The sequence below is a fragment of the Danio rerio genome, chromosome 16, assembly GCF_052040795.2.
Source record: "Danio rerio strain M-AB ecotype USA chromosome 16, GRCz13ab, whole genome shotgun sequence".
Lineage (NCBI taxonomy): Eukaryota > Metazoa > Chordata > Actinopteri > Cypriniformes > Danionidae > Danio > Danio rerio.
The window spans coordinates 11,205,528-11,231,477 of NC_141036.1; the positions used below are offsets into that span (position 1 = coordinate 11,205,528).

General features: G+C 35.3%; 1 protein-coding gene across 17 annotated transcripts in view; it reads left to right on the forward strand.

The window, feature by feature from the left end:
• Nucleotides 1-1,172: 1,172 nt before the first annotated feature.
• The window catches only part of pou2f2b (POU class 2 homeobox 2b), a 138,609-nt gene continuing 113,831 nt past the window's right edge, over nucleotides 1,173-25,950 (forward strand). For all 17 annotated transcript variants that reach the window (XM_087285836.1, XM_087285842.1, XM_087285862.1 and 14 more), the window contains exon 1: nucleotides 1,173-1,256. In XM_087285836.1, the coding sequence (XP_087141962.1) occupies nucleotides 1,220-1,256 (37 nt within the window). In that variant the 5' untranslated portion in view covers nucleotides 1,173-1,219. The remainder of the gene's footprint in view (nucleotides 1,257-25,950) is intronic.

Consider the following 25,950-nt stretch of genomic DNA (forward strand, 5'->3'; position numbering starts at 1 on the left):
AGAGCTAAATTAAGTCTGTGTCTAATGAGTAGTAGGAGTTGTCACCCTTTTATATTTTATAAAAGTATTGTTCATTTTCTCATAAATAGACTGTCCAAGATTTAGATGAGTTCTCAGAGCATTAAGATTTTTTCAAATGTGAAGTGAGAATGGGCGTCACGATGGCAGAGTGGGTAAAGAAGGTCACTGGTTCGAGCCTCGGCTGGGTCAGTTGGCATTTCTGTGTGGAGTCTGCATGTTCTTCCTGTGTGATCCAGATGATCCGGTTTCCCCCACAGTCTGAAGACATGCACTGTAGGTGAATTGAATAAGCTAAATTGGCTGTAGTGTGTCTGTGTGAATGAGTGAGTATGTTTCCCAGTGATGGGTTGCGGCTGGATATGGATCATCCACTGCGTTAAACATGGATAAGTTGGCAGTTCATTCAGCTGTGGCAACCCCTGATTAATAAAGGGCCGGAAAAAAATGAATGAAGAGAGAACAAGAGAAAACAACCCCACCTCCAAAAAACATACACGCAAAACAAAGGCCATGATTTAGTGACATGGGCCACTGTATTAATTTTTGTGTTTGCTGTAGATTCTTTTTTTACTATCAAAGAAAACTTGACACTTTTATTTTATGAATCAACAAGTTTTCATCTTAGAAAAATGTTTATATATGTAACAAAGATAATGCTTTATACCCACAAATAAAATTATGCAGATTAAACTATTACTAAATCACAAGGTGTAAACTAAACTGAAGTAGGGCAGCTACACCATAGTCAGCTGAGAACACAGTATTTAGGAGAGAGGCCTTCTGTGAAATCCCCGCCTTTTGTGTGCAATTGAGCAATTCCACCTATAGATGGCAGCTTTATTTTCTCAGTCAAGTCTAAAATAAAACATATTTTGAAGAAAACGAACAAAAAAAGGGTGAAACCTCGAGTAAATAAAGCTAACACATTTTTACTTAATTTTCTAATTCTCTCGCACCTCATTTTTTTCATCAGCAACGGTCAACATGCTGTCATGGTAACGGCTGAAGGCAGAGCGGGGCAGCGAGCACCCCCTCCGCCCGACCCCCTCACCTTTTGCCCCTAATTTCAAATTCAGGCTCCTCACCCGATTCCTTTTCTATTTCCCCCCCCCAACAAAACACCCCCAAATATCACTCCTCTCTCCCGTGTTGCTGTGTCCGACTCTTTCCCGTGGCCGAGCAGCTCGCGCGTATACGTATGACTGGAGACTGCGCGTTCATCGATGGAAACGCCGGTAATGTTGTGTAAACAAACTGACAGCTTTTGTTTCATATAACTCATCCATACTCTGCCTCCATCATTCTGCTCTGTGTTATTATATAGGCTATCTTTCCCTACTTATGTTCGTTTGTCGTATATTCAAAAAAACGCTTTAAAGTTGTCCTGTCTCATTTGAACCTGTCCTGCACAGGAGAGAGGCGGACAGGGTTGTTGCCTGTAATGATTTCTTGCTCACTGCTCAGACCGGGGATTTCTTGTTATTGATTAGATAGAAATTAATTCACGGGACAACCCTCTTCGCTTCTCTCAGTTTGTTTATCTGGGTGTGCCTCCCGCGAGCCACTGCACGCGCTCTTCTACATGCTGTAATTGGCGCAGGGCATCGCGGGAACATTTGAAAACTATTTTATGAGATATGCATGTGCTCGTGTTTTACAGTGAGGATGTAGAAAACTGCAGCTTTCTGTCATTCATTCTCTCCTATGCCTATTACTGGTGTTTTGGTATCAAATGTAGACCATACTGTGCACTCACGAAGCCATTCGCTGTTATTATGACGAAGGAGCTCATAAACATTTCTGAATGAACACACATATATATATATATATATATATATATATATATATATATATATATATATATATATATATATATATATATTTATATAGCTAACTGTTTGTAAGTCTTAGTGTTACTGAATGCTAAGGTAGTAGCCTAGGTTTAAGTTGTATTTAAAATTTAAAAACTCTTTAAACAATTTGTCTGGAACTAGCTCAGTCGTTGTGGTGATTTAAATCCTAGCATTAGCATTCTTTCCTTTCGGTTTTGTCTTTTGACTTGTGGACAAATATCTAGACTTACACATGTGTACTCCTTTGGGAAGCTTTGTAATCAATATGGTCGATATTTGTTTGTCGGCGTATCCTTGATAACGACGTTGTAATAACAGCATCGCACGGCCGTTAGTGTCTGCCGCCACACTGGCTGAATCTCCGCTGAGGGGGAAATCGATGAGGAGACTGAGTTAATTATGAGAAAATCAATTAAAAGGTGGAGATTTTGCCTTTAAAAGAGCAACCAGTACCAGTGCAAAAGAAAAGGGACTGAATTCGCAAGGCTGCTCACTTTGTCTGTACTGAGATCATCTTCGTCAGGGGTCTGCGACCGATGAGAAGCCTTCATGTTTGAGATCTCTATAATTAGTTTATATTGAAATGCTTTACTGAGGATATTTCTTTACACCTGAGGTTTTTATAAATTATAACTACGCGATTTGATAAGTGGTAAGGAGCGCGCGAATGCTGTTGGCTAATGGAGATCTCATTATTGTACCCAAAAAAAAAAAAAAAAAACTAATACTACTAATACTTCCCTTCTTAGACTTTACAGACCTGAAACTTGCCTATAGCACTTATTCATTGTTGCTATTAGTTGTGTAAATTGCTTCCTTGTCCTGTAAGTCGCTTTGGATAAAAGCGTCTGCTAAATGACTAAATGTAAATGTCATTACGCTTTCTTGCCTCAGTAAACAAACTTGAGCTCGAAAAACAAAGAAACTGGTTTAGTATTTTTCCATTGTCAACTTTTCTTTTTTCTTTTTTTATATGGCTTTGGGTTTTGTAGTGTTGGACATAAAGGTGGATACATTCTCATCTTGTGGGTTTACATTGTGAAGATGGTTCATCAAATATTTGAACAGGCTCTCTTTATACCGGTGCTCTCACGGTTCATGGTTAATACACAGGCACACGTAGCTTTTATTGGCCTCATATTAACTAAAGAAACGCTACACAACCACAGCTTCTTCACTGGTGCCGTGTAGCCTACATACCCAAAAGATACAATGTCTTTAAATCTTCAGGACTTGGCTTAATATGAGGCAACACTGCACTTTTAACGTGGTGCTGAAATTCCAAGAGCCATTGGGAAAAGTTTAAATTAAAATAGATAAATTAAAATTAGGTTACACTGATTTTTAGGATATTTATGTAGTTTTAGTGCAGCTTTAAGGACTAATATTAAAACTTCATACTGCTGACAAAACAAGTTACCACTGCATTCTGATCTAGAAAGATACAACATTCAGAATTCACGACGGTATACATAGGTTAATTAGTTCTTAGCTTAATTTGTCACATCGCAAACGAGATATTTAGCTTTTGTAAAACCGTAAATTAAAACAGTCTATGTAAAGCAAAACGGTGGTCTAATCGTCTAAATTGCACAATATTTGCGGAAAACATATCTGAATATCAGAAAAGCGAAAATGCATTTCTAATTTTTCCTATATGCTGATGGATTCATTTAAGTGCTAATAATAATAAAGAAACTATTTTAATAGCGTTATTAGTTTTATATTAGTCTCTGCATTCAGGATTATTTAAACAGGCGGTGTTTTATTGGGATAGCCCGTGTAATCTTCGTATTTTGCTTAAATTATTGATGATGATTAAATTATATATCTGTCACGCTATGTGTTATAGTGTAGACTAGTTATGTAGGCTACTCAAACATTTAAAAAAATTCTCTGAAGCAGAGTAATTCAAGGAAGCTAAATTAAACCCGAGCAGATAGGCTATATGCAAATTGCGCAGCATAATAATAGAACGTTCATCGCCTAACATTTGTTCAATATCCTAATATAAAACGCAAATAAAATGATACATATCTAAAAAATATTCTGAATGCAGGCATAATAAAATAAATAAAATAATTCCCCATACAGCGCCTGTTCAAGATTATTATCTAGCCTGTAAAGAATGTGTCTTTAAGATTCACTATAGAAATAATGTATTTTCTATATAAAATAAAGAAGACTGTTCTTAAAACGTTTATGAATTACAAAATATGCTCTTTCATTTGATCATATAATGCAGTTTTGATTGGTTGTTAAAATTGTTAAAATCAGCACTTCTTCTTTAGCTTACAACGTTAGTCATGTTCTTGATATAATGCAGATTTAAATATTATTATTAATATGTTCATGTCATAACCAAAATGAAAAATGACAACAACAAAAAAATAAATAAAAAAAAGAGTAAACTCAAGTTATAGTCTATAATCAATGCTTGCATTTAGCTATTATAAGGAAATACGATGGAATTATTTTGGTTAAAAGTTCAATTAAATAGCCCATCGACAGTATTTTCGCAGTAATCATATTATTTTATGTAGCTCATCATCAATAGCAGCTTACATTCAGAACTGTCGATTAAAGCCTAATCGCTTGATTGCTTTCGTGTCTATTTACACAAATGAATATGATTGACGTAAATGAGACAAAACAAACTGGAAATACAAATATACGGAGCAAATGTAAAACTAAAATAAGAATTAATTTGTAGTCTAGACTTCGGGTCTTTCTGTGAGTCTGTTTTTGTTTTAGTTGCTAAGGCTAGCAGGCTATGTTCTTTTATTAGAATATAATCTCACTGGCTCAACTGCATTTAGGACAGGATTTTTGTCTTCCTTATTTCAGGAAACCGCTGATCTTCATTGACTGATCAATATAGGTCGTCTTTTTCAGAAGATCCTTTATTTGATGAGAAATCATATGTTGCTCCTTTAGAATGCACATTATTATTATTATTATTATTATTATTATTATTATTATTATTATTATTATTATTATTATTATTATTATAAAAATGCCCCGAAGAAGCTGAGTGTCCGGTATCAATCTTTTTTTTTTTTTTTTTCATAAGCAGCTGTCAGCGTAACTCACGACCCCACGGGTCAGAGGCCAAACGACCACCGGTGCAATTAAAACGGACAGAGATGGAGCATTATGGCCGAATCTAATTTTCCTCACACAAAAGAACAAAACTGCCCGCAGTTGAATTCAAAATGTTTGTTATTAAGGCACAAAATGCTGGTGCTATTGCTGCAAATATAGGCCTATTCAAGCATTAGAGAACACATAGTTTCTATGTTACATGGCCATTTTGTTTTTGCTTGGAGGGAGAAAGGGAAATATCATTCTGCTATATTATTTGTTATTTAAGATATCATGCCATTGATCAGTTTTGATTTTTGTCATTATTATTCCTCAAAAATGACTTATTTTAATGTCTTTTCTTTTTCATTCTTTTGAAATCAGGTCTAACCTGTTTTATCACTTATTATTGATTTTTATTGGTTTATGTTTGTCTCTTTTATTCGTGTTATGTAAAGCACTTTGAATTACAACTGTGTATGAATTGTGCTATTTAAATAAACTTGCATTGCCTAGAAAATGCTATTGCTTATTTATTTATTAGACAAAATAACGTTATGGTATTTATGGGAGTTTCTGTGAAAAGAGTTATTAAAAATACATGTATTTTATTTAGATGCAATAAATCAGATTGGCCTATCCACATTCGCAGCTGTAAAACGCACCCAGCGAAACCTCAATATCAGCAACTAATAAATTGCAGGCTGCTCTAACCTTTGCAATTGCGGCTTTTGCTCCTGGTTTAAATGTGTGACCGATCTCTATTTTGTTGCCGCCTGCGTGTCCGTTGAAAGCATCGAGATGACCACAATAATACACACAAGAGCACGCGCGGCGTTTATGGATGCGCGCGTGTGTTTAGAGCACGATGAGCCGACGGGGTCAGAGTTCAGATTCAGCCCCAGACGGACGACCTTGCCCTTATAAATGACCCCGGGGTCGAACGGGGATGGGGGAGGTTGAGAAGGGATACAGAAAATGATAGTTGAAGGAGGAAAAAAGACAGAGCCGAACGAAAAGGCAAAGGGTAAAAAGATAAACACAGAGCTGGTTATGAAACACACTATTTTCCCTTCCATTTTATTTCCAAATGTATTCTCCATTTGCTTCTCTCACGCCTACATGAAGGAGAAAGTTAACGTTTGACCTTTATCTTCACCTCAGTTCCCTGCAGCTGCTAGATGTACTTTCGCTCTAACACATAAGATTGAGGTGTACGCGCCATGTTTTTTGCCTCTCAGGTGGAGAGTGAGGGCTGAGGGCCGCTCTTGAAGCCCCAGCAGGGTAACCGATGGTGTTCGGGCCCATCATAGGGGTGCAGTTTTATTTGTGACCTGCGCTGGGCAGTAGAGAGCTGGCTGTCCAGCTCATTTAGTTTGGCTACTTATCTTAGCCAGTGAGCAGGGGAGGATGCAGGAGTGAGAGGGAGGATACAAGCAAGCCCGAGGCTGAGGGAAATAACATGAAAAAGCTCACAAAAATGGCTGTTTGTCCCCTTTGTGCTCGGATAAAGCTTATTGCAGTGCTCATAATCTTCTCTGTCATAACAAGTGCTTTTTTTAAAAGATAATTTAGCATTCATAATGCATTTATAAAACTAAAATGACCAACGACAAACTAAAACAACAACTACAATTGTGTTATTTTTGTTTAGTCTTTTCAATAATGAGTGAATTTTAAAAAGTTAAAGGCTTTTAATGTTATTGCATTTTTAACTATGCTACTACTTTATTTTTTTATTGTCCACAAGTGGAAATTAATCTTTGGCTTCACCGACCACATCAGCCTTCACATTACACATATCACAAAAAAAACAGGCAACACAAATACATTCGATGCCATCACATTAAACTCCATTAAAACCCTATACATACTCAAAACACCGTATTTAACCTATTTGATGCACATTATTCTTTTCTTGAGGTTGCCTAAAACTTCTTTTTTGGTGGCAAGAATTGAAATGTTATATTTTAGGATGGGAACAGTCTACAATAATGGCATGTTTCAATAATGGCAATCTTTCTGTTTAATTCTTGAATAAATTTCATTAGTTTTTTGTGCTTTAACTACAATTGCACTGGCAATTTTTACTACTGACATAGTTTTTGCTTTTCCTTTATTGGCAACAGTTCATACCATGCAATCATGTTAAAACTCGCACCACTTTCAACCAAGTTCTTGTATGCCATCTCCAGAACAGTGTTGGGGAAAGTTACTTTTGAAAGTAGTTCGTTACAATATTGGGTTACTCCCCAAGAAAGTAGCTAATCGTGTTACTTGGTTGTTTTGTGCTTTTGAGTTACTTTTGTGTTACTTTTCTATATACTTGGCTGAGATTTTTATCTCTTTCAGAACTTGCAGGTGTTGCTTCCACAATTTTTATTGAGAAGCTCTGCATTTAACAAACCCCATATATAACCTACACCTTCATTTACCTTTAAAAAATGTAGGATAATATTTTATTTTGAGAACTTTCTGAACCCAGAGCTATACATGCTGTATATACAAATTAATTAAAGTATGTAGCATGTTTGGTACTTTTGAATGTTTTGTTTTATCAGAAAAGTAAATTCACTGTCTATTGAGATAAAGACTGCAATAAAGCCTAATACTTACATGCAATAATTTATTAAGGCAAAAGCAGATTTTAAACCTTTAAAATGTTTAACAACAAAATGAACAGGAAGCCGATAAAAATCATCCCCAAATTTAAATAAACCTTTGAGCTTTATACATTGAATAAATTGCTTCACATGGCCTTAACAAATGTGTAAATCAATTCCCAAAAGAGAAAAAAATCTTATTTTATTACAAAACGTAGTCACTTAGACAGTGGTTGTATCTCCTCAACAATAAAAGCAATAACAAATTTTTGTCTAATTAATTGTTTTACCGGTAGAAGATTAACTGATGTCAATCATTTGTTGTTTAGCTGGAGGTGGGGTGCGAGTGTAGTGCTTTGCATCCATTTTTTTTTAGATGTCGTGTTTCTTGCAGTTGTCAAGAGTTTTCTTACACATAATCTACACTTAACAACAATCCACTCCTTTTCTTCGAGGAGTTAAAAATAACAAGCATTCCTTGCAAAAATCTCTCCGGCCTGCCATTGTGACTGTAACATTGTGACTGTCTGTGGTGATAACGGGGGATTCGGGAATGAATCGTTTGTTTTAACCAAATCTTCTAAGTGAATCTTTCGAACCAGTTCATTAAATTGAACAGAGTTGTCGTCAAACCGTTTGCGTCTTTAGTAAGTACTAACATACTGGATATTCCTACTGAAATAAACCTATATCCTTAGTTATTCAGTTAGTAGAACAGTGCACTGATTTATGTACTGTGAAAAAGGCGACCGTCTGTTCCCTCGCAACACGCTCTCTCATTGACTATGTTTACATGGACATCAGTAATCAAATTATTTGCCTTAATCTAATTAAGACAATATTACGATTAAGGTGTTAACATGAGTTGCTTTTTGAATGTTCCTTTCAAGATCCCATTTTACATCTTGTAACACATAATTCGATTAACGTCATTGCGTCACCATATTATTCACATTACCTCTGGAGTTTCATGTTATTTCGGGTGTTTCGTTTTTAATTTGTAGACTTTAACTGCAGTTTGGCATTTTCACTTTCATTCAGAATCATTTAATGCATGCCCCCCAGCAACCCCCCCATTCCCCCCGACTGCCTCTGACAAACGAGATACTGGATGCAACTATGAATTGCTGAAAGAGTGTTGTTTTAATGGAAGTTCATACCACATGCTGCATAAAAACTCTGCATAATACGGATGCGGGTGTTGGTCTGCACTGATTTATTATCAGTAACAACTACTCTTTGAGGACGATGTAAAAGGAAATCTTTAATCCACCAAATAAGATCACCATTTACTCCTAAATCAAGTAATTTTTGCAAGAGAATTTCAATCCGAAAGTAATTCTTTGAAAGTTATACGTTAAACTTTAATACAACCATAAAGCTAGAAACATACAAATATGGAAAAAAAATCACTTGAAAATGTTCATTTTTTTCTGTTTCTTTTATTTGTATACAGTATGAGTTTGAATAAAATGTGATTTGTTTTTTGCTGGAACAGTGCGATAACATTTCTTTTAAATACAAAATAATCTTTTTTTTTTTTTTTGCTATTTTGTTCAGTATATGAAAGTTAAACTGAATAAAAAAAGCTGTCTAAAAACATTTTTAGTTTTATACAAAAAAGTTTGCAATTTGCAACATTATTTTATAAATATGAAAGTACTGTCATCATGGGATTTACAGAATATAATAAAAACTACATTTTACATAAACACACAACTGTGAATCCAGACAAACTGAGTACTTAATCATTATTTATTTTATTGAGTCATGGCATGAGAATTATAGAAACATATAGTTTGATAATTATCACTAACCCCACTGAAATAAAGGGAATTGAAATGACTTTGAATGTATGATCGCTCAAGACCAGTATATGTATGAATCTTACATGTATATTTATTACAAAGCAGTGTTAAAACGACATAAATATTATCCTGTAAACTTAGTAATCAAAAACCATTAATAATAAACCAATTTTACTTGCATAAAGTTTTGTTTTTAAATGATAATGCATTTTTTTACTCTGCGTCGTTTCATTAGAAGAATATAAACATGTTGATCAACAAAAGTCAGTTTTAGAAAGGTTTCAGACATGGGAAAAACAATGTTATTTTCACAAAATGTTTTTTTTTTTAACTAAAATAACTTCATAGAAAATTTGAAAAAAACAAACTACTTTTTACTTAAAAGTCACCTACTAATATAATAAAATAGCTATAATATTATGATAAAAAGCATTTGCAATTTTTAAAACGATGACATTTGAATGCATTTTATCTAAGCCCAATTTATTGTATAATGAGGTAAAGCACACTAATCTCTAATTTTTCTTCTAAATCCCTAATTCATTCCCCCTTTCTAAAATCCCTCCCATTAATTTCAGGCTGTCATATTTTCCCCTCATTTTTTCCTTTTCTTTGTCTGAACACCCCCATCCTGTAACCCATTTAAACAATTACTCTGCTCTCTCCTCGTGGGCCTGATCCAAAGGTATATCTGTGTGTTCTCTCATTGAAGCAGAGCAGCAGGTCTGGCTGACATCCCTTTATCTGGCCTGTGCTGCTGCCTCATCAGTCGCAGATGGGCTGTTTAGTGGGCATTTTCTCTTTGATGGGGGTTTTAAGGGAGAATTTTTCACCCCAAGTGTAGAGCATTTCCTGTTATCTGCTTTTTGAAACTACATTGTGTTTTCCTTTTGGTCTATAAACATTTTGGATCGCTCCGAGCTTTGATTGTGTATTGTGTAAGGAATCTTGAATTTAAATTTAATTTAATTTGTGATTTGGTATGGGAAGAACTATGGAATTAGAATTAAATTATGAATATAAAAAACAATTACACATTTATTTTTGTGGTATTTTTTCTAAAAAGGAACACATTTTTGCCTTTTTTAAATGGTCCAAATTGGTACCTTAAAAGATAGAGATAAAGGGTACTGTTTGTGGAAATTGTATTGTCCCAGTGACAGCTTTTGCTAATTTCAGTTCAGTCAGTTTCCTTTATTTATGTCATTCAGATCATCACAATAGAATTGTAATGCAGAACGAAATTATGTTGCAACAGACCCAACAAGAACATAAAAAAACATCACTATACAAACACTTTAAAATCCTAACATGATCAATAAGCTTTTATAATTCCATAAAAATATAAAAAATTTAATTATATAAGATATAACTTATTTTTAAAAAATCTCTGAAGAGAATAACTTAATACTTAAATACCTATTTCACCATTTGTTGTAATATTAACAATTTTTGCTAGTTTAACAAATTTATTGATTTATTTTTAGCTATCAACAATGCTTAAGAAATGGTATTACTCAAAAGTCTTATAATGACAGGATAAAAACAAAAAAAAAATCTCGAAACTGCACTGATTTGCTCCTCAGGCTTCTGTAACGCCTGCCTGATGGCATGAGTGAGAGCAGGCTATGACCAGCATGGGTTGGATCCCCTAAAATGTTATTTGCCCTTGACAGACAACGTTGTTGATAAAGTACCTCGATAGATGTCATTTTGACTCCAACAGACCTTTCAGCTGACTTTATGATCCTTTTAATGCTGTTCTTATCAGACACACTGCTATTCTTTATTTATTTGCTAATTTAGTTTTGCAAGTGTGGATACTCTTATTTATTTTGCACTTTTATTATGAACTCAAGTCTGTTACAAACTGAAGAAATTATGCAGTAAATACAGCTCTTGTGGGAAACTTTAGACGATATTACAAGTACATTTTAAGGTGAGCGTCGGTTTTGTTGACACTCATAAAAAAATTTTATTCAAAGTTTTAATTTTAGTGATCATGATTATTGTTCATAGAGACAAATGTAGGTGGATATTTAGTGGGTAACACTTTAGTTTAGATCACAATTCACATTATCGCTAACTACTGGCTTATTACCTGCCTATTACTTTTATAAAGTATGATTTCTGCATCCATAATACCCAAAACCTAAACACAACTTCTGCCTTACTAACTGATAATAAACAACTTAGAAGCTTATTAAAATAGTGTTAGTTAACAGTTTAACACTGTTAACTGTAACCTACACGAAAGGGTTACCATCTAGTGAATGAAGTGAAAACTAAAAAAAGGGGTTACTTGATGTTTACTTTTCCCTATTTGATTCATAGTTATAATACAGATAGTTTGAATGATTACAATCCTCATTCATCATATTTTTACAAAACTAAGCTAGAACAAAGGGTCACACTTTACAATAAGGTACCATTAGTTATTTTAGGTAATGTACACTGTAAAACCCAATAAGTTAAGGTAGCTTAAATGTTTTGAGGGAACTGACTGTGGCAAATCATTTGTTTTGAGCCAAAATGGTTTGAGTACTGTAAACTTGAATTTACAGTTGAAGTCAGAATTATTACCCCCCCAATCCACCCCCACCCCTCCCCCCTCCGGTATTTAAGCCTCCTGTAAAAAAATATTTCCTAGTTTCTATTTTAGTGAGAGAAGATTTTTAAAACACATTTCTTATAATAGTTTTAATAATTCATTTCTGATAACTATTTATTTCTGATAACTGATTATTTGCCATGATGAAAGTAAATAATATTTGAAAGTGACATTTAAAGGCATAACTGGGTTAATTAGGTTAACTAGGCAGGTTAAGGTAATTAGGCAAGTTACTGTATAACGATGGTTTCTGTAGTGGGAAAAAATTGATTAAAGGGACTAATAATTTTGACCTTAAAATGTTCTTTTAAAAAATAAGAACTGCTTTTTTTTTCTAGCCAAAAAAAAAAAAAAAAAGACTTTCTCCAGATGAAAAAATATTATCAGACATACTGTGAATATTTCCTTGCTCTCTTAAACATCATTTGGGAAATATTTAAAAAAAGAAATAAAAATTCGTAGGGGGGCTAATAATTCTGACTTCAACTTTATATATTGAGTCATGCACACACATTATTTATGTTGATATCATCAAACATTTAGAGTAATAGTAACTTAAACATTTTAACTTCAGTTGTCAAATCAATATCGAGTTCAGTTAATAGAACAAATTAAGTCCAAACAACTATATAACTACTCAAATGGTTTGATATTGCTTCTAGCATTCATTAAGTCAAAGCCACTTTTAAAAAATATATAAGTTAAACTAACTTATATTTATATTTTAAACTAAATTTAGGCAGTTTCACTGTTGGGTTTCACCGTGTATTTAACATCCACATTCATGGGTGTAAACATTAATGCACTGTGAGTTAACAAACTATCAGTGATCATTTACTAACAAATCATTTACTAATGTTAACTAACATGAACAAATACTGTAATACATGTATTGTTTATTGTTTATTAATGTTAGTAAATGCATTAAATAATACAACCTTATTGTAAGATGTTACCGAAAAAGACAAAAACCAATGGTCAGCTCATAATAGCCATTGCATTATAGCCATATTATGGGCCACTTATCCTTTAGTGAAGATTTTATTTTCATAGAACCAGTTGTTTCTTAGTTTAAAGAACATTTAAATATTATAAAAAATCTGGGTAAGAAGGTAATGAAATGTTCTGAGAGTAACTATACTTCTATTTACAGTAGATTTACTTCCTTTCCTTCACATTCAGCAGATTCTCTGAAATGCACTGTTCAGAAGTGGCTACAAAATGTAAATCTGGCACAAGTTAGAATGGTGAAGAAGTTCACAGACCTCAATTTGCTCTGCACAGAATAATTACAATACTTATAAGATATACACCTATTAGAACTCGTCTGCATGCAAACAAATAATGAATGAGCTGAGAAGACTCATCTGTTGAATACAGATGTAACGATACGTACTTTAGCTGCAGTTTATTCTTCAAGATGACCTTGATGACAACCACATGGAAAGAAAAGATGATAAGCAAGATGAACAGGAAAAAGTATCTTCTGGAATACTGTAGGGCTGTATGATATTGGGGGAAAAAAAACGACATTGCGATATTTAGTAAGACAATTTCACCAGATGACTTGAAGCTAAGGAATTCACTTATTTATATTGATTTCTGGGATTTTGTTAGGGAACACATCTGCATAAAATATATGAAACAAACAGAAATCGAACAATCAAATGTAAAACAACACGACATAGCCTTCATCGTTTAAATAACTAAATACAATTAATCTTTGTTAAACCTATAAAATAAATCTGAATATGAAATGAATATTAATAATTTAATAATAAATATAAATAAAAAATAAGTATTATAATTTCTTGTCCCCAAATACTTTTATTTATTCTGAAATGTGTATATAATCATGGACCTAAAAAAAAAAAAAAAAAGGCAAATGACATTTTTCTTTTTATTTTCTTCCCTTGCATGGTTTATATTTCCTGGGTCGTTCATTTAGAAAGAAAATGACCAAGACGTCAAAAACAAAAATGATGTTTTTACCGAATGTTGCCTGATTCTTTATTGTCAGCCAATAGTAACTCGCACTGAATGTTGTTTTTCAGGGGTTGTACAGCAGAAAATCGTACGTTTTCTTCTTAATTTAACCCCCAGGACAGTCCAGATATCCTGGCTCGTTCATTTAGGAAGAAAATGACCATGAAATTAAAAAACAAAAATTTTGTTTTTACCACATGTTGTTTGATCTTGATTGTCAGCCAATAGTAACTCGCAGTGAGTGTTGTTTTTTAAGGGTTGTACAACAACAACAAAAAATACTACATTTTCTTTTTATTTTAACCCCTAGCACAGTCCAGATATTCTGGGTCATTCATTTAGAAAGAAAATGATAAAATAAAAATAAAAAGAAAATTGTTGTTTTTACCAAATGTTATCTGATTATTGTCAGGCAATAGTACCTTGCACTGAATGTTTTTGAGGGGTTGTACAGCAGAAAAATCTGACATTTTCTTTTTATTTTAACACATAGCACAGTCCAAATATTCTGGGTCATTCATTTAGAAAGAAAAGGACCAAAAAATCTAAAGCAAAAATGTTGTTTTTACCAAATGTTGTCTGATCTTGATTGTCAGCCAATAGTAACTTGCAGTGTATGTTGTTTTTGAGGGGTTGTACAACTAAAAACCCGACATTTTCTTTTTCTTTTAACCACTAGCACCACCCAGATATTCTGGGTCACTCTTTTAGGAAGAAAATGACCAAGAAATCAAAAACAAAAATGTTGTTTTTACCAAATGTTATCTTTTTATTGTCAGGCAATAGTACCTTGCACTGCATGTTGTTTCTGAGGGGTTGTACAGCAGAAAAATCTGACATTTTCTTTTTCTTTAAACACATAGCACAGTCCAAATATTCGGGGTCATTCATTTAGGAAAAATTGACCAAAAATCAAATGCAAAAATTTTGTTTTTATCAAATGTTGTCTGATTATTGTCAGGCAATAGTACCTTGCACTGAATGTTGTTTTTGAGGGGTTGTACAGCAGAAAATCTTACATTTTCTTCTTTTTTCAACACATAGCACAGTCCAGATATTCTGGGTCGTTCATTTAAGAAGAAAATGACCAAGAAATCAAAAACAAAAATGTTGTTTTTACCAAATGTTGTCTGATCTTGATTGTCAGCTGATTGTAGCTCACACTGTATGATGTTTTTGAGGGGGTGTATGCCAGAAAACCTTACATGTTCTTCTTATTTTACACCAAGGGCAAGTTCAGATATTTTGGGTTGTTTATTTGTTGCAAGAAAGAAAATGGCCAAAAACAAAAAACAAAAATGTTGTTTTTACAGAATGTTGTCTGATTCTTGATTGTAAGCTGATAGTAACCCGCACTGAATGTTGTTTTTGAGGGGTGTATACCAGAAAACCTTACATTTTCTCCTTATTTTACCCCCAGCGCAAGTCCAGATATTCTGGGCCGTTCATTTGTAACAAGGAAGAAAATGACCAAGAAAACAAAAACATAAGAAAAGTGCAGCGTGAAAGGGGGAGAGAGAGAGAGCAAAAGATGGCAGAGCCGCTTTGAAAACAAGGCTCTCAGCTGAGAGGGATGAAAGGCACTGGATGCAGACGCTTATTTGAGGAAAAATGATCTCTAGATGCTTCCCCACAGCCTCAAATGCCTCTTTTTCATTTCTTTCTCTCTCTCTCGTTTCACTGTAGGGATCAAGAACATGTAATCTGGTTCCGATTTCTTTGTCCACATTCATTTATTCACTGACCGGCTGTCTCTAAATTGCTTAAACATCTGGCCCCAGGGGAATTTGTACTGTTTGTTTGTTTTGTGTGATCATCCCCGAACACACACAAACACATTAAAGCAAAGCATTTCCAAGGCTTTTCTCTCCATTCCCTTTTTTTTTTTAGCCTGGCTCTTTCTTTGTATATGGAGAAATCCTTTGTAATCATCTTTGCGTCCCTTTGCAGTGTTGTTTAGAAAATTGAAAATGCCATTTTATTAATACCAAGCACAGTATGACTTGTTCTGAGAGTAGAGAGGCTGAAGACTGGACCAAAAAAAAAGCAAACAAGTTGAAGAGCTTGTATATTCCTTGGGTAGGGATTTAGTAGCTGACCCAAATGGTCAGTTTATAATTGGATAGATTCCTCATTTAGACTTATTAGCCTTCATCTAAAAACCTCAGTTGATCTGAATGAACTTAAGAACAATTTTAAATAATCAAAAGGAAAAGCAGGTTTTTCTTAAAGGCACAGCATGTCATTTTCACAACCAGAGGGCGAGTATTCACAACAAACAAAGTTTGTTACATGCAGTAACTAAGTGGAAATAACGGTAGCTGTCAACTTGATTACGTCCTAAAGGACTGCAGAAATCATGTTCATAGATGAGCTAGATTACTCAAAATGTGTTATCATGGTAGTACTTTTTTGTTGATAAGAAAAAAAAAAGTGAGGATGCGCTTTTTATGTTGCTAGGCAACGACTGATTCAGCTGCCTATTGTGCGTGAATGTTGCTGTTGATATTGGTATAATTTGAATATTTAATGATATTGTGATATTCAAGATTTGTGAAGTCATATAGCTCTGAATAACTCAAAACAGTAACCACTAGCCTCTTCTCTATCTTCAAAATCTCTGTAGTCGTCTTGACAACAAAAACACGTCATCTCAACGAAAACTCCGCCTCCGCTTTCATTTGATTGGATAACAAAATCAGAGTTGGCTTTTTTTTAACTGCGAGCGCACAGCGCGCAACGGCGGTGTGCAAAAAGCTTGCGGGCGTTAGTAAATCATAAAAGGCGCCTTTCATCACAAAAAAATGTGTTCGGTGTTATCAGCCACTAATGCCACATTTACACTAGCAGCTCAACAAACTACAATAGCTCAACAAAGATACTTTTCATTAACATAAGGTTGTAGAATTCTTAGCTTTGTTGTATCGCTCGCCATGCCCAAATTCGGTCAACAAAGGTCCTTTAAAGCAAGTCATTTCACTCAGTGGCCATCTTTGAAACGCCTTTCAGGCAATGTGCTCTGGCTTTGTCTGAATGGGGAAACATCAAATTCTTCAAAACTGTTTGACAAGCTTACTACTACATTAAAAAATTGTAATCACCAATAAAATTTAACAACAACCATCTCATAAGTTTTGTTTCTACACATTAAAATCAAACAAAATCAGCATTTTTTTTTTCAGGTTGCTTGAGCTAATGGGAATGCGCACTTGAAAGGAAACGAGATCACGACACCGACCTCATTTTTGTCCGTGTTACACTTTATCATCCTCTGAATTATGCTTCGTCAGATCGCGCTGGTCTTCGGAAGTAATTCACGACTTGGTCTTGATGGTGATCTCTTCCAGAAATAACAGCGAGTCTTTGTTTACACGTTTGTGGGTGTTTGAGTAGTTGCTGCTGTCATGTGACGTGTGTTTGACAGGACGGGACTGTACCTTGTGTTCGACAGATTACAAAACAAAAAAACCTTTAGTTTAGTATAGTTGGTTCAAAAATGTGCTGGTTTTAAAAATAGAGATTTCAAGCTTTATGTGGACATTTCTTTAATTCTGTGAAGCAAGAATTCGCTGAGATTCCAGTGTATTTGTTGACCACCAAACTGTCGTAAAATCACACAACTAGTCCGAGCTTTTCCCCCAGAGAAACGTCAGTCTGTAGCAACCGATAATTGTCACCTGCACTAGTAGGCAGGCCTTTATTTGCTATATTGGCCGTTACTCTTTACCCCTTTTAAAACTATACGAGTGACATGTCTTGTGTATTATATAGTCTCTGTTATCACTCTCGTAGATGGAGATCGCCAGAAAGTTGCCAGCCCTTCATTGAAATTAATCCTCACTGGCTGCTTCGCCTCTGCAACTTGCTCATATTGTGAAGGTAGCTATAGGCCCAATCCCAATTCTATTTTTGTACTCCTACCCCTTGATCTTTACAACCGAGGGTTATGGGGAAGGGCGTCAAAATTTACCCCTAAGAATTGGGACAGCACTACAGTACCTGCACACGTCATCATTTGTCCTCGCGATTTCTTGCTTCATATGAGATCAGATGATTACGACGGCTGGAGTGATTCCAGTTGTGTTATTTTTTAGTATTTATCTTCAGGAAATCACTGAAGGCATATATTATGTTATCATTATGATCTAATGTGGCAATAAGATCGGAATACTGTGACCATACTCATCAATGTAAACACACAAAAACAGCAATAACATTATAGCAGACACTGTAAAATGCTCATTAACAGCCATTAGACTTTTCTGACAGGGTATTCCAGTGTCATCGAGTGTCAGAAAGTTGTGGGACTGCAGTACAGGAGTTATGATTAGGGATTATAGATCGCAAATAGATTGCAAAATTTAGCGTTTTTTATTTTAGCGTTTTTTTTTTAAAGCATGACGGTAAAACATGAACACGGTTATGAATATATTAAACATGTGTTTGTTTGTTGTAAAAAGTCTTAATAATGACAAGAAATACTAATTTGTGGATCTCCTTACTTCCGGGTGCAGCTGGAGCTAGTGTATTCTGGGAAATTTTCTTACCCCTTGGTGTTAAGTGTTGTCCGGAAAAGTCTTCGTTTGAAGGGTTGTATACCCCTTAGCCCTACGCCTTCAAGCTAAAGAGAATTGGGACACCGCTACCCCTTCATGGGCATGCGCAAAACGAGGGGTAAGGGGAAGGGCTAAGGGGGAGAATTGAGATCGGGCCTAAGGCTGAAAGGCGCTTAAGTGAGTGTAATGAGAAACAAGCGGGTCATGGCACGAAAGCAGCAGAGCTTTTATTATGCCCCAGTCCATCACTTCCTTTTCTTCTGGTCATGATCACGTGGGGAAGAAGCGTTGCTGTTTTGTCATACTAAATGTATTTTAGGCTTCTGTTACAATGCTGCTATGTGCAGTCTTATAAAACGCACAGCATATTAAAGCATCTGCGGTGTTTCCCTGTTTTCTACAAACATTTCTATGTGTGACGTCATTAGCATGGTGGCACAACAGGACACAGTTCTTATCACAAGTTAAAATAGATTATTTATCTGGATTTGAACGTTCTTTAGATGACATTTAGATAATGTAAGTAAATTTTACACCTTTTTGATATTTTAGTGAAAAATTACAGATTGTGCCTTTAGGTTAAGCATAAAAGTCGTATAGTTTGTCCAGTAAAAATTTTCACTACATGGTTTCTGCTACATTCATTCTTCCATGGAAGGGCGCCACATCAAGATTGATCCTGCCACGGCTACATTACAACATTCCATTCAAAACATTCAGCCGTGTTTTTTAATAGTGAGTGATAATCGCACCAAAATGTTTTAAAAGGTGCGTAAATTATAACAGCGCAAACTTTTCTGTAACCATAGTAGTGCTGTGCGTCATTTGTTTAACCCTTTAAGGTTAAGTGCTGACTGACCTGACTGACAGGTGCGTGATGCGTGAGGCCAGCAAACACGACGTATAGCCGTTTCACTTTACTTCAGGATGCATTAATACGCTCTGTAATTCTATTGGAGACATTCATAAATATTCCTAGCATATCTAATAAATGTTGGAGACATACTTGCTACATAAACGCACTAAATCACACTTCAGCAGTGTTTATTTGAGAGCGCACAAGAAGATCTGCGCTTGATTAGCGCATGCTCGTAGGCTATTACATAAATGCGCTCATGACATTTGTCATTAAAATTACGCCAGGTAGTTGGTAGATCTGTGTTAAAAAAAAGGCCTGCCACCACAGCTGGAAAAAATCCTAAAGGAAACACTGGACTTTATGTAGGAGTAAGGTGGGTATTTAAATACATTATTTTAGGAAACATTAGTATTACTTTCCTATGGCCCAGACTGATAGCAACTATTGTAATGATGTAATTTCTCTCTATAGATCAGTGAGGCTGAAATAATATGCAATTTTGCCAATATTAAAACTGTAGTTTGAGGCTTAATTTTGTCAAAATTTATTTCCTTTTTCCTCTTTTCTTTCCTTTTTTTCCCTTTCATTTCTTTTTCCTCTTTTGTTTCTTTTCCCTTTCCTTTCTCTTCCTTTTCCCCCTTCATTTTCTTTCTCTTCCTTTTCCCAACCATTTTCTTTCCTTTTCCTCTTTCATTTCCCTTTTCTTTCCTTTCCTTTTTCCTTTTCCTTTTTTTCTTTCCTTTTTTCCTTTCTGCTCCCTTTCTTTTTTCCTTTTCTTTCCTTTCCTTTATTTTTTCCCTTTTCTTTTTTTCTTTCCTTTCCTTTTGCTCTTTCGTTTTCTTTCTCCTTTCCTTTCCATAAAATACATCTGAATCATTATTTTTAAAAAAAACTGTTTGTTTTCCTCTTCCTTTCCTTTCTTTTCCTTTTTTTCTTTAATTTCCTTTTCCTCTTTTGTTTCCTGTTCCTTTCCTTTTCCTGTTCCTTTCCTTTTCCTCTTTCATTTCCTTTCCCTTCCTGTCCTTTTTCCCCTTTCCTTTTTTCCTATCTTTTTCAAACCTTTCCCTTTTTCATTTCCCTTTCCTTTTGTTTCGTTTGCTTTTTCCTTTCCTTTTCCTTTTATCCTCTGTTCCTTTTTTCCTTTCCTATTCCCTCTTTCCTTTCCCTTTCCTCTTTCATTTCCTTTCCTTTCTCTTCCTTTTCCCAACCATTTTCTTTCCTTTTCCTCTTTCATTTCCTTTCCTTTTTTCCTTTTCCTTTTTTCTTTCCTTTTTTCCTTTCTGCTCCCTTTCTTTTTCCTTTTCTTTCCTTTCCTTTATTTTTTCCCTTTTCTTTTTTCTTTCCTTTCCTTTTGCTTTTTCGTTTTCTTTCTCCTTTCCTTTCCATAAAATACATCTGAATCATTATTTTTTTAAAAACTGTTTGTTTTCATCTTCCTTTCCTTTCTTTTCCTTTTTTCTTTAATTTCCTTTTCCTCTTTTGTTTCCTGTTCCTTTCTTTTTCCTGTTCCTTTCATTTTCCTCTTTCATTTCATTTCCCTTCCTGTCCTTTTTCCCCTTTCCTTTTTTCCTATCTTTTTCGAACCTTTCCCTTTTTCATTTCCCTTTCCTTTTGTTTCATTTGCTTTTTTCCTTTCCTTTTCCTTTCCTTTTATCCTCTGTTCCTTTTTTCCTTTCCTATTCCCTCTTTCCTTTCCCTTTCCTCTTTCATTTCCTTTCCTTTCTCTTCCTTTTCACCTTTCCTTTCCTTTTTTTCATTTTTCTTTTCCTTTTTTCCTCTCTGTTTCTTTTTCCTTTCCTTTCTTTTTCCAAATCTTTTCTTACTTTTTTCCCTTTTCCTTTCCTTTCCTCTTTTGTTTCATTTCCCTTTTCCTTTCCTTTTCTTTTGCTCTTTTGTTGCCTTTCTCCTTTCATTTCCTTCCCCCCCCCATAAAATACCTCTGAATCTTTACTTTAACATCACTTTAATCATTACTTTATATGTTTATGAGCTCTTGAATTTAAACGAATTGTAATATCACTCACCTGGGCCTCTGAGATGATCCTGGTTGGCCTTTTCCTCTTTTCTTTCCATTTCCCTTAGTTTCCTTTCCTTTTCTCATCCTTTTTTCCATTTCCTCTTTAATTTCCCTTTTTTTCTCTCTGTTCCCTTTTCCTTTCCTGTTCTTCTCTTTTTTTTCCTTTTCCTCTTTTGTTTTCTTTCCCTTTTCCTTTCCTTTTGTTCTTTTGTTTCCGTTCTCCTTTTCTTTCCTTTCCATAAAATACCTCTGAATCATTACTTTAACATCACTTTAATCATTACTTTATATGTTTATGAGCTCTTGAATGTAAATTTATTGTAACATTACTCACCTGGGCCTCTGAGATTATCCTGGTTGGTCTTCTTGTGAACGTTCAAAGTGTCTTTTTGTTTCTGATGTTTGGTCATATCTGTGTAATTATAACTTATGAACTGAATGTTTTGAGAGCTGCTATACTTGTAGCATGTGACTGCTGTACCACCGGACCACTGCACAATAATTTAGCCATTGAGAGTGTAGCCATAGAAACACAATTGTAAGTGAAAGGATGTGAGTGAGCAGTCACGTGTTATCATCTTGTAATTACAGTAATTACTGCATGGTGTTAATGCATCCAAAGCTCTTTTGACATTTGTGCTATCTTTCTGTTTAGATAAATGGCCAATAATGAGTGGTAGCTCTAGTGACTGCATTCAGTCCCTTTCTGTAGTACCAAAGTTTTCTTCGTGTGACGCACAACATGTGAACAAATGTGTGAAGCAGATTACATGCTTTTCAGATTTAAAGATTTTGTTTGAATATGCAGTCCTCAGGATCTCTCAAATCTATCTTAGATTAATATTCACTACTAAAGTGGAATCTTTAGCTTATCTAACGAAATAAATTACAATAATGGTGTAAAATAATACAGGCAAATGTTTAGAGTTAAATATTAAATATAATAAAAAAAAGGAAAAATCAAGAGAAGCAAAACATATAGAAAATTGTTTAAATTTTGTACTTTGTAATTTATTTTTGTGACATTTTATTTGAATTTAATGGTATTATCTTACTATTTATAAAGACGTTTGGTGACAAATATTATTTTAATCCATTTCTGTTTAATAAATGTGTTTTGTTCCAATGCTCCAAAATACACTCACCGGTCACTTTATCAGATACACCTTACTAGTACCAGGTTGGACCCCCTTTTGCCTTCAGAACTGTTTTAATCCTTCATGGCATAAGCCCCTTTCACCCAGTGATATCGGTAAATATTCGGAAAATTTCTGGAAAGACTTTACTGGTAAATTAAAAAAAATGCTGTTCGGAATTTTTCCGGAAAAGACCATTCACTCATCCGTTCCAAAATATCGATGAATTCTGACATCATTAACCAGAAATTACCCCTAAATGGCTGCGCTTGTATTTGTAAACATTTAACTACATTACTAACTCTGTGGATGGATAAGTATTGTGAAAACATTTGGAGGAACACTTTTGCTTGTTGAGATGTTAATAATTTGTGTTTGTTCTGGTGCTCACCGGCTGCTTCACGTGCACACGTGTCAAGCAACTGAAGCAGAGCTTGAAGGTAAACAAACAATGGCTTATCATAAGTTTTGTATCGATAATTTTTTACACCGTTGGCATAAAGAAGGAACATAGAAACGTTATCTGACCAACATATAACAGCCAAATGTCTCATTTAAAATACTCATTTTTATTTTCTTAAACAGCACGGATGTGAATGTGTCGGAATGTTCTGATTGGCTGGAGTAGACTTCTCATGTCAGCAAGTTCTAAGCATGAACACGCTCTTTCTGGCAATTTTTCTTCTGCGTTCACAAAGCGCTGCATTCCGGCGAATTACCAGTAATGTTACACCTACAACTTCTCTTTCCGGAAAATTAAAGGAACTAATTTATCGGTATTTTTTAAAAAGGGCCTGTTCACACATACCGACCTTTTCTGGAAAGGCCTGTATGTGTGAAAGGGGCAATTGATTCAACAAGGTACCGGAAATATATGTTGGCTGGTTGGTATGCTGGTTGGTTACTGTGTTGACTGGTTGGTATGTTGGTTGATATGTTGGTATGTTGGTTGGTTGGTATGTAGGTTGGCTTTTTGGTATGTTGGTTGATATATTGGTATGTTGGTTGGTTGGTTGGTTGGTATGTCGGTTGGTATGTTGGCTGGATGGTATGTTGGCTAATTGGTGTGTTGACTGGTTGGTATGTTGGTATGTTGGCTGGATGGTATGTTGGTTAATTGGTGTGTTGACTGGTTGGTATGTTGGCTGGTTGGTATGTTGGTTAATTGGTGTGTTGACTGGTTGGTATGTTGGTATGTTGGCTGGTTGGTATGTTGGTATGTTGGTTGGTTGGTATGTTGGTTGGCTGGTTGGTATGTTGGTTGGTATGTCGGTTGGTATGTTGGTTGGCTGGTTGGTATGTTGGTTGGCTGGTTGGTATGTTGTTTGGTTGGTTGGTATGTTGGTTGGTTGGTTAGTTGGTATGTTGGTTGGCTGGTTGGTATGTTGGTTGGCTGGTTGGTCGGTATGTTGGTTGGTATGTTGGCTGGTTGGTATGTTGGTTGGCTGGTTAGTATGTTGGTTGGCTGGTTGGTATATTGGTTGGTTGGTTGGTATGTTGGTTGGCTGGTTGGTATGTTGGTTGATTGGTATGTTGGTTGGCATATTGGTTGGTATGTTGGTTGGTTGGTATGTTGGCTGGTTGGTTGGTTGGTTGGTTTGCTGGCTGGTTGGTATGTTGATTGGTATGTTGGTATGTTGGCTGGTTGGTATGTTGGTTGGCTGGTTGGTATATTGGTTGGTTGGTTGGTATGTTGGTTGGCTGGTTGGTATGTTGGTTGATTGGTATGTTGGTTGGCATATTGGTTGGTATGTTGGTTGGTTGATTGGTATGTTGGCTGGTTGGTTGGTTGGTTGGTTGGTTGGTTGGCTGGTTGGTATGCTGGCTGGTTGGTATGTTGGTTGGTTGGTATGTTGGCTGGTTGGTATGTTGGTTGGTTGGTATGCTGTCTGGTTGGTATGTTGGTTGGTATGTTGGTATGTTGGCTGGTTGGTATGCTGGCTCATTGGTATGTTGGTTGGTATGTTGGTATATTGGCTGGTTGGTTGGTATACTGGCTGGTTGGTATGTTGGTATATTGGCTGGTTGGTATGTTGGCTGGTTGGTATGTTGGTTGGCTGGTTGGTTGGTTGGTATGTTGGTTGGCTGGTTGGTTGGTATGTTGTTGGCTGGCTGGTATGTTGGTTGATATGTTGGTATGTTGGTTGGCATGTTGGTTGGTATGTTGGTTGGTATGTAGGTTGGTTGATTAATATGTTGGCTGGTTGGTTGCTTGGTTGGTTGGTATGTTGGCTGGTTGGTATGTTGGTTGGTATGTTGGTATGTTGGCTGGTTGGTATGTTAGTTGGTATGTTGGCTGGTTGGTATGTTAGTTGGTATGTTGCCTGATTGGTATGTTGGTTGGTTGGTATGCTGGCTGATTGGAATGTTGGCTGTCTGGTATGTTGAAATTGATATTGAAAACATATTTAAGAGAATACATTTTAACTTTTGCCTGATCTAGCCATAAATACCTTTCTAAGTCAGTGCGTAATTCTGGGTAACTCAACACATTCCCATTTTTTAGGAGATGTGACTCTTCAGTGACATTCTCATATAGGCCAGTGATGTGCTCTTTAACTTTACTCCATTTTTTGCTTATTGGATCCTTGGGCCCTTTTTGGATTCTTTCCAAACTCTCCACCATGTTTGTGCAGACGTTTTGAAGGACAATGAAGGGCTTTTTTAAAAGCAGTTTTGGGATCAGCCACTGGGACACCTAAAAACTGGATTAAAAAAACAACAACACCTTTGTCTTAAAGGTAATGTTCACCTAAAAATAAAAGTTCTGTCATCATTTACACAGCAATCTCTGTTTTGCTTGTTTCTCACACAAAGCTACTTAAAAAAGCTTGGGCTACATTTACTTACATTTTTAACATTAATAATGCTTCTACTTCATTTTTTAGAGATGACTCTCACAATTCATGTCACCTTGTAACAAAGTATTGACCATGAATACTGTTCCCAATCCACTGCTTGTTTCAATCGAGAATACTGTCTCACCACAGTTTATTTGTATCACATTTTTATAAAGATACATATAAGATGAGTCACTGTCTCTCTTTCTATGGCTTGAATATAAAGGTTAGGGTCCTTATATTACAGTACACTGTCAGTGTTTATTAGTTTGTTTGTTTGTTTCATTAGTTTGTTGTTTGTATTCTGGAGCTTGGACCTGGAAACAGTGATGTGATATTAGACTTAATAAATGGCTAGAAGGCAGGACCTACAACTAAATAATTTCTTTTGTGCTTCACCAGGACAATCTAATGACAGTTTTTGAGTTTTGATAAATAACCAACTAATTTACAGGATTTTATAGTTTTTTGCACGTCAGTAAGGTCTTTTGGAGGAACAATTTCATTTCAATTCCTAAAACTGTTGGTTGTATGTTGGAAATAATTTTACAAATAGAATTTGGGGGAAATTAATCA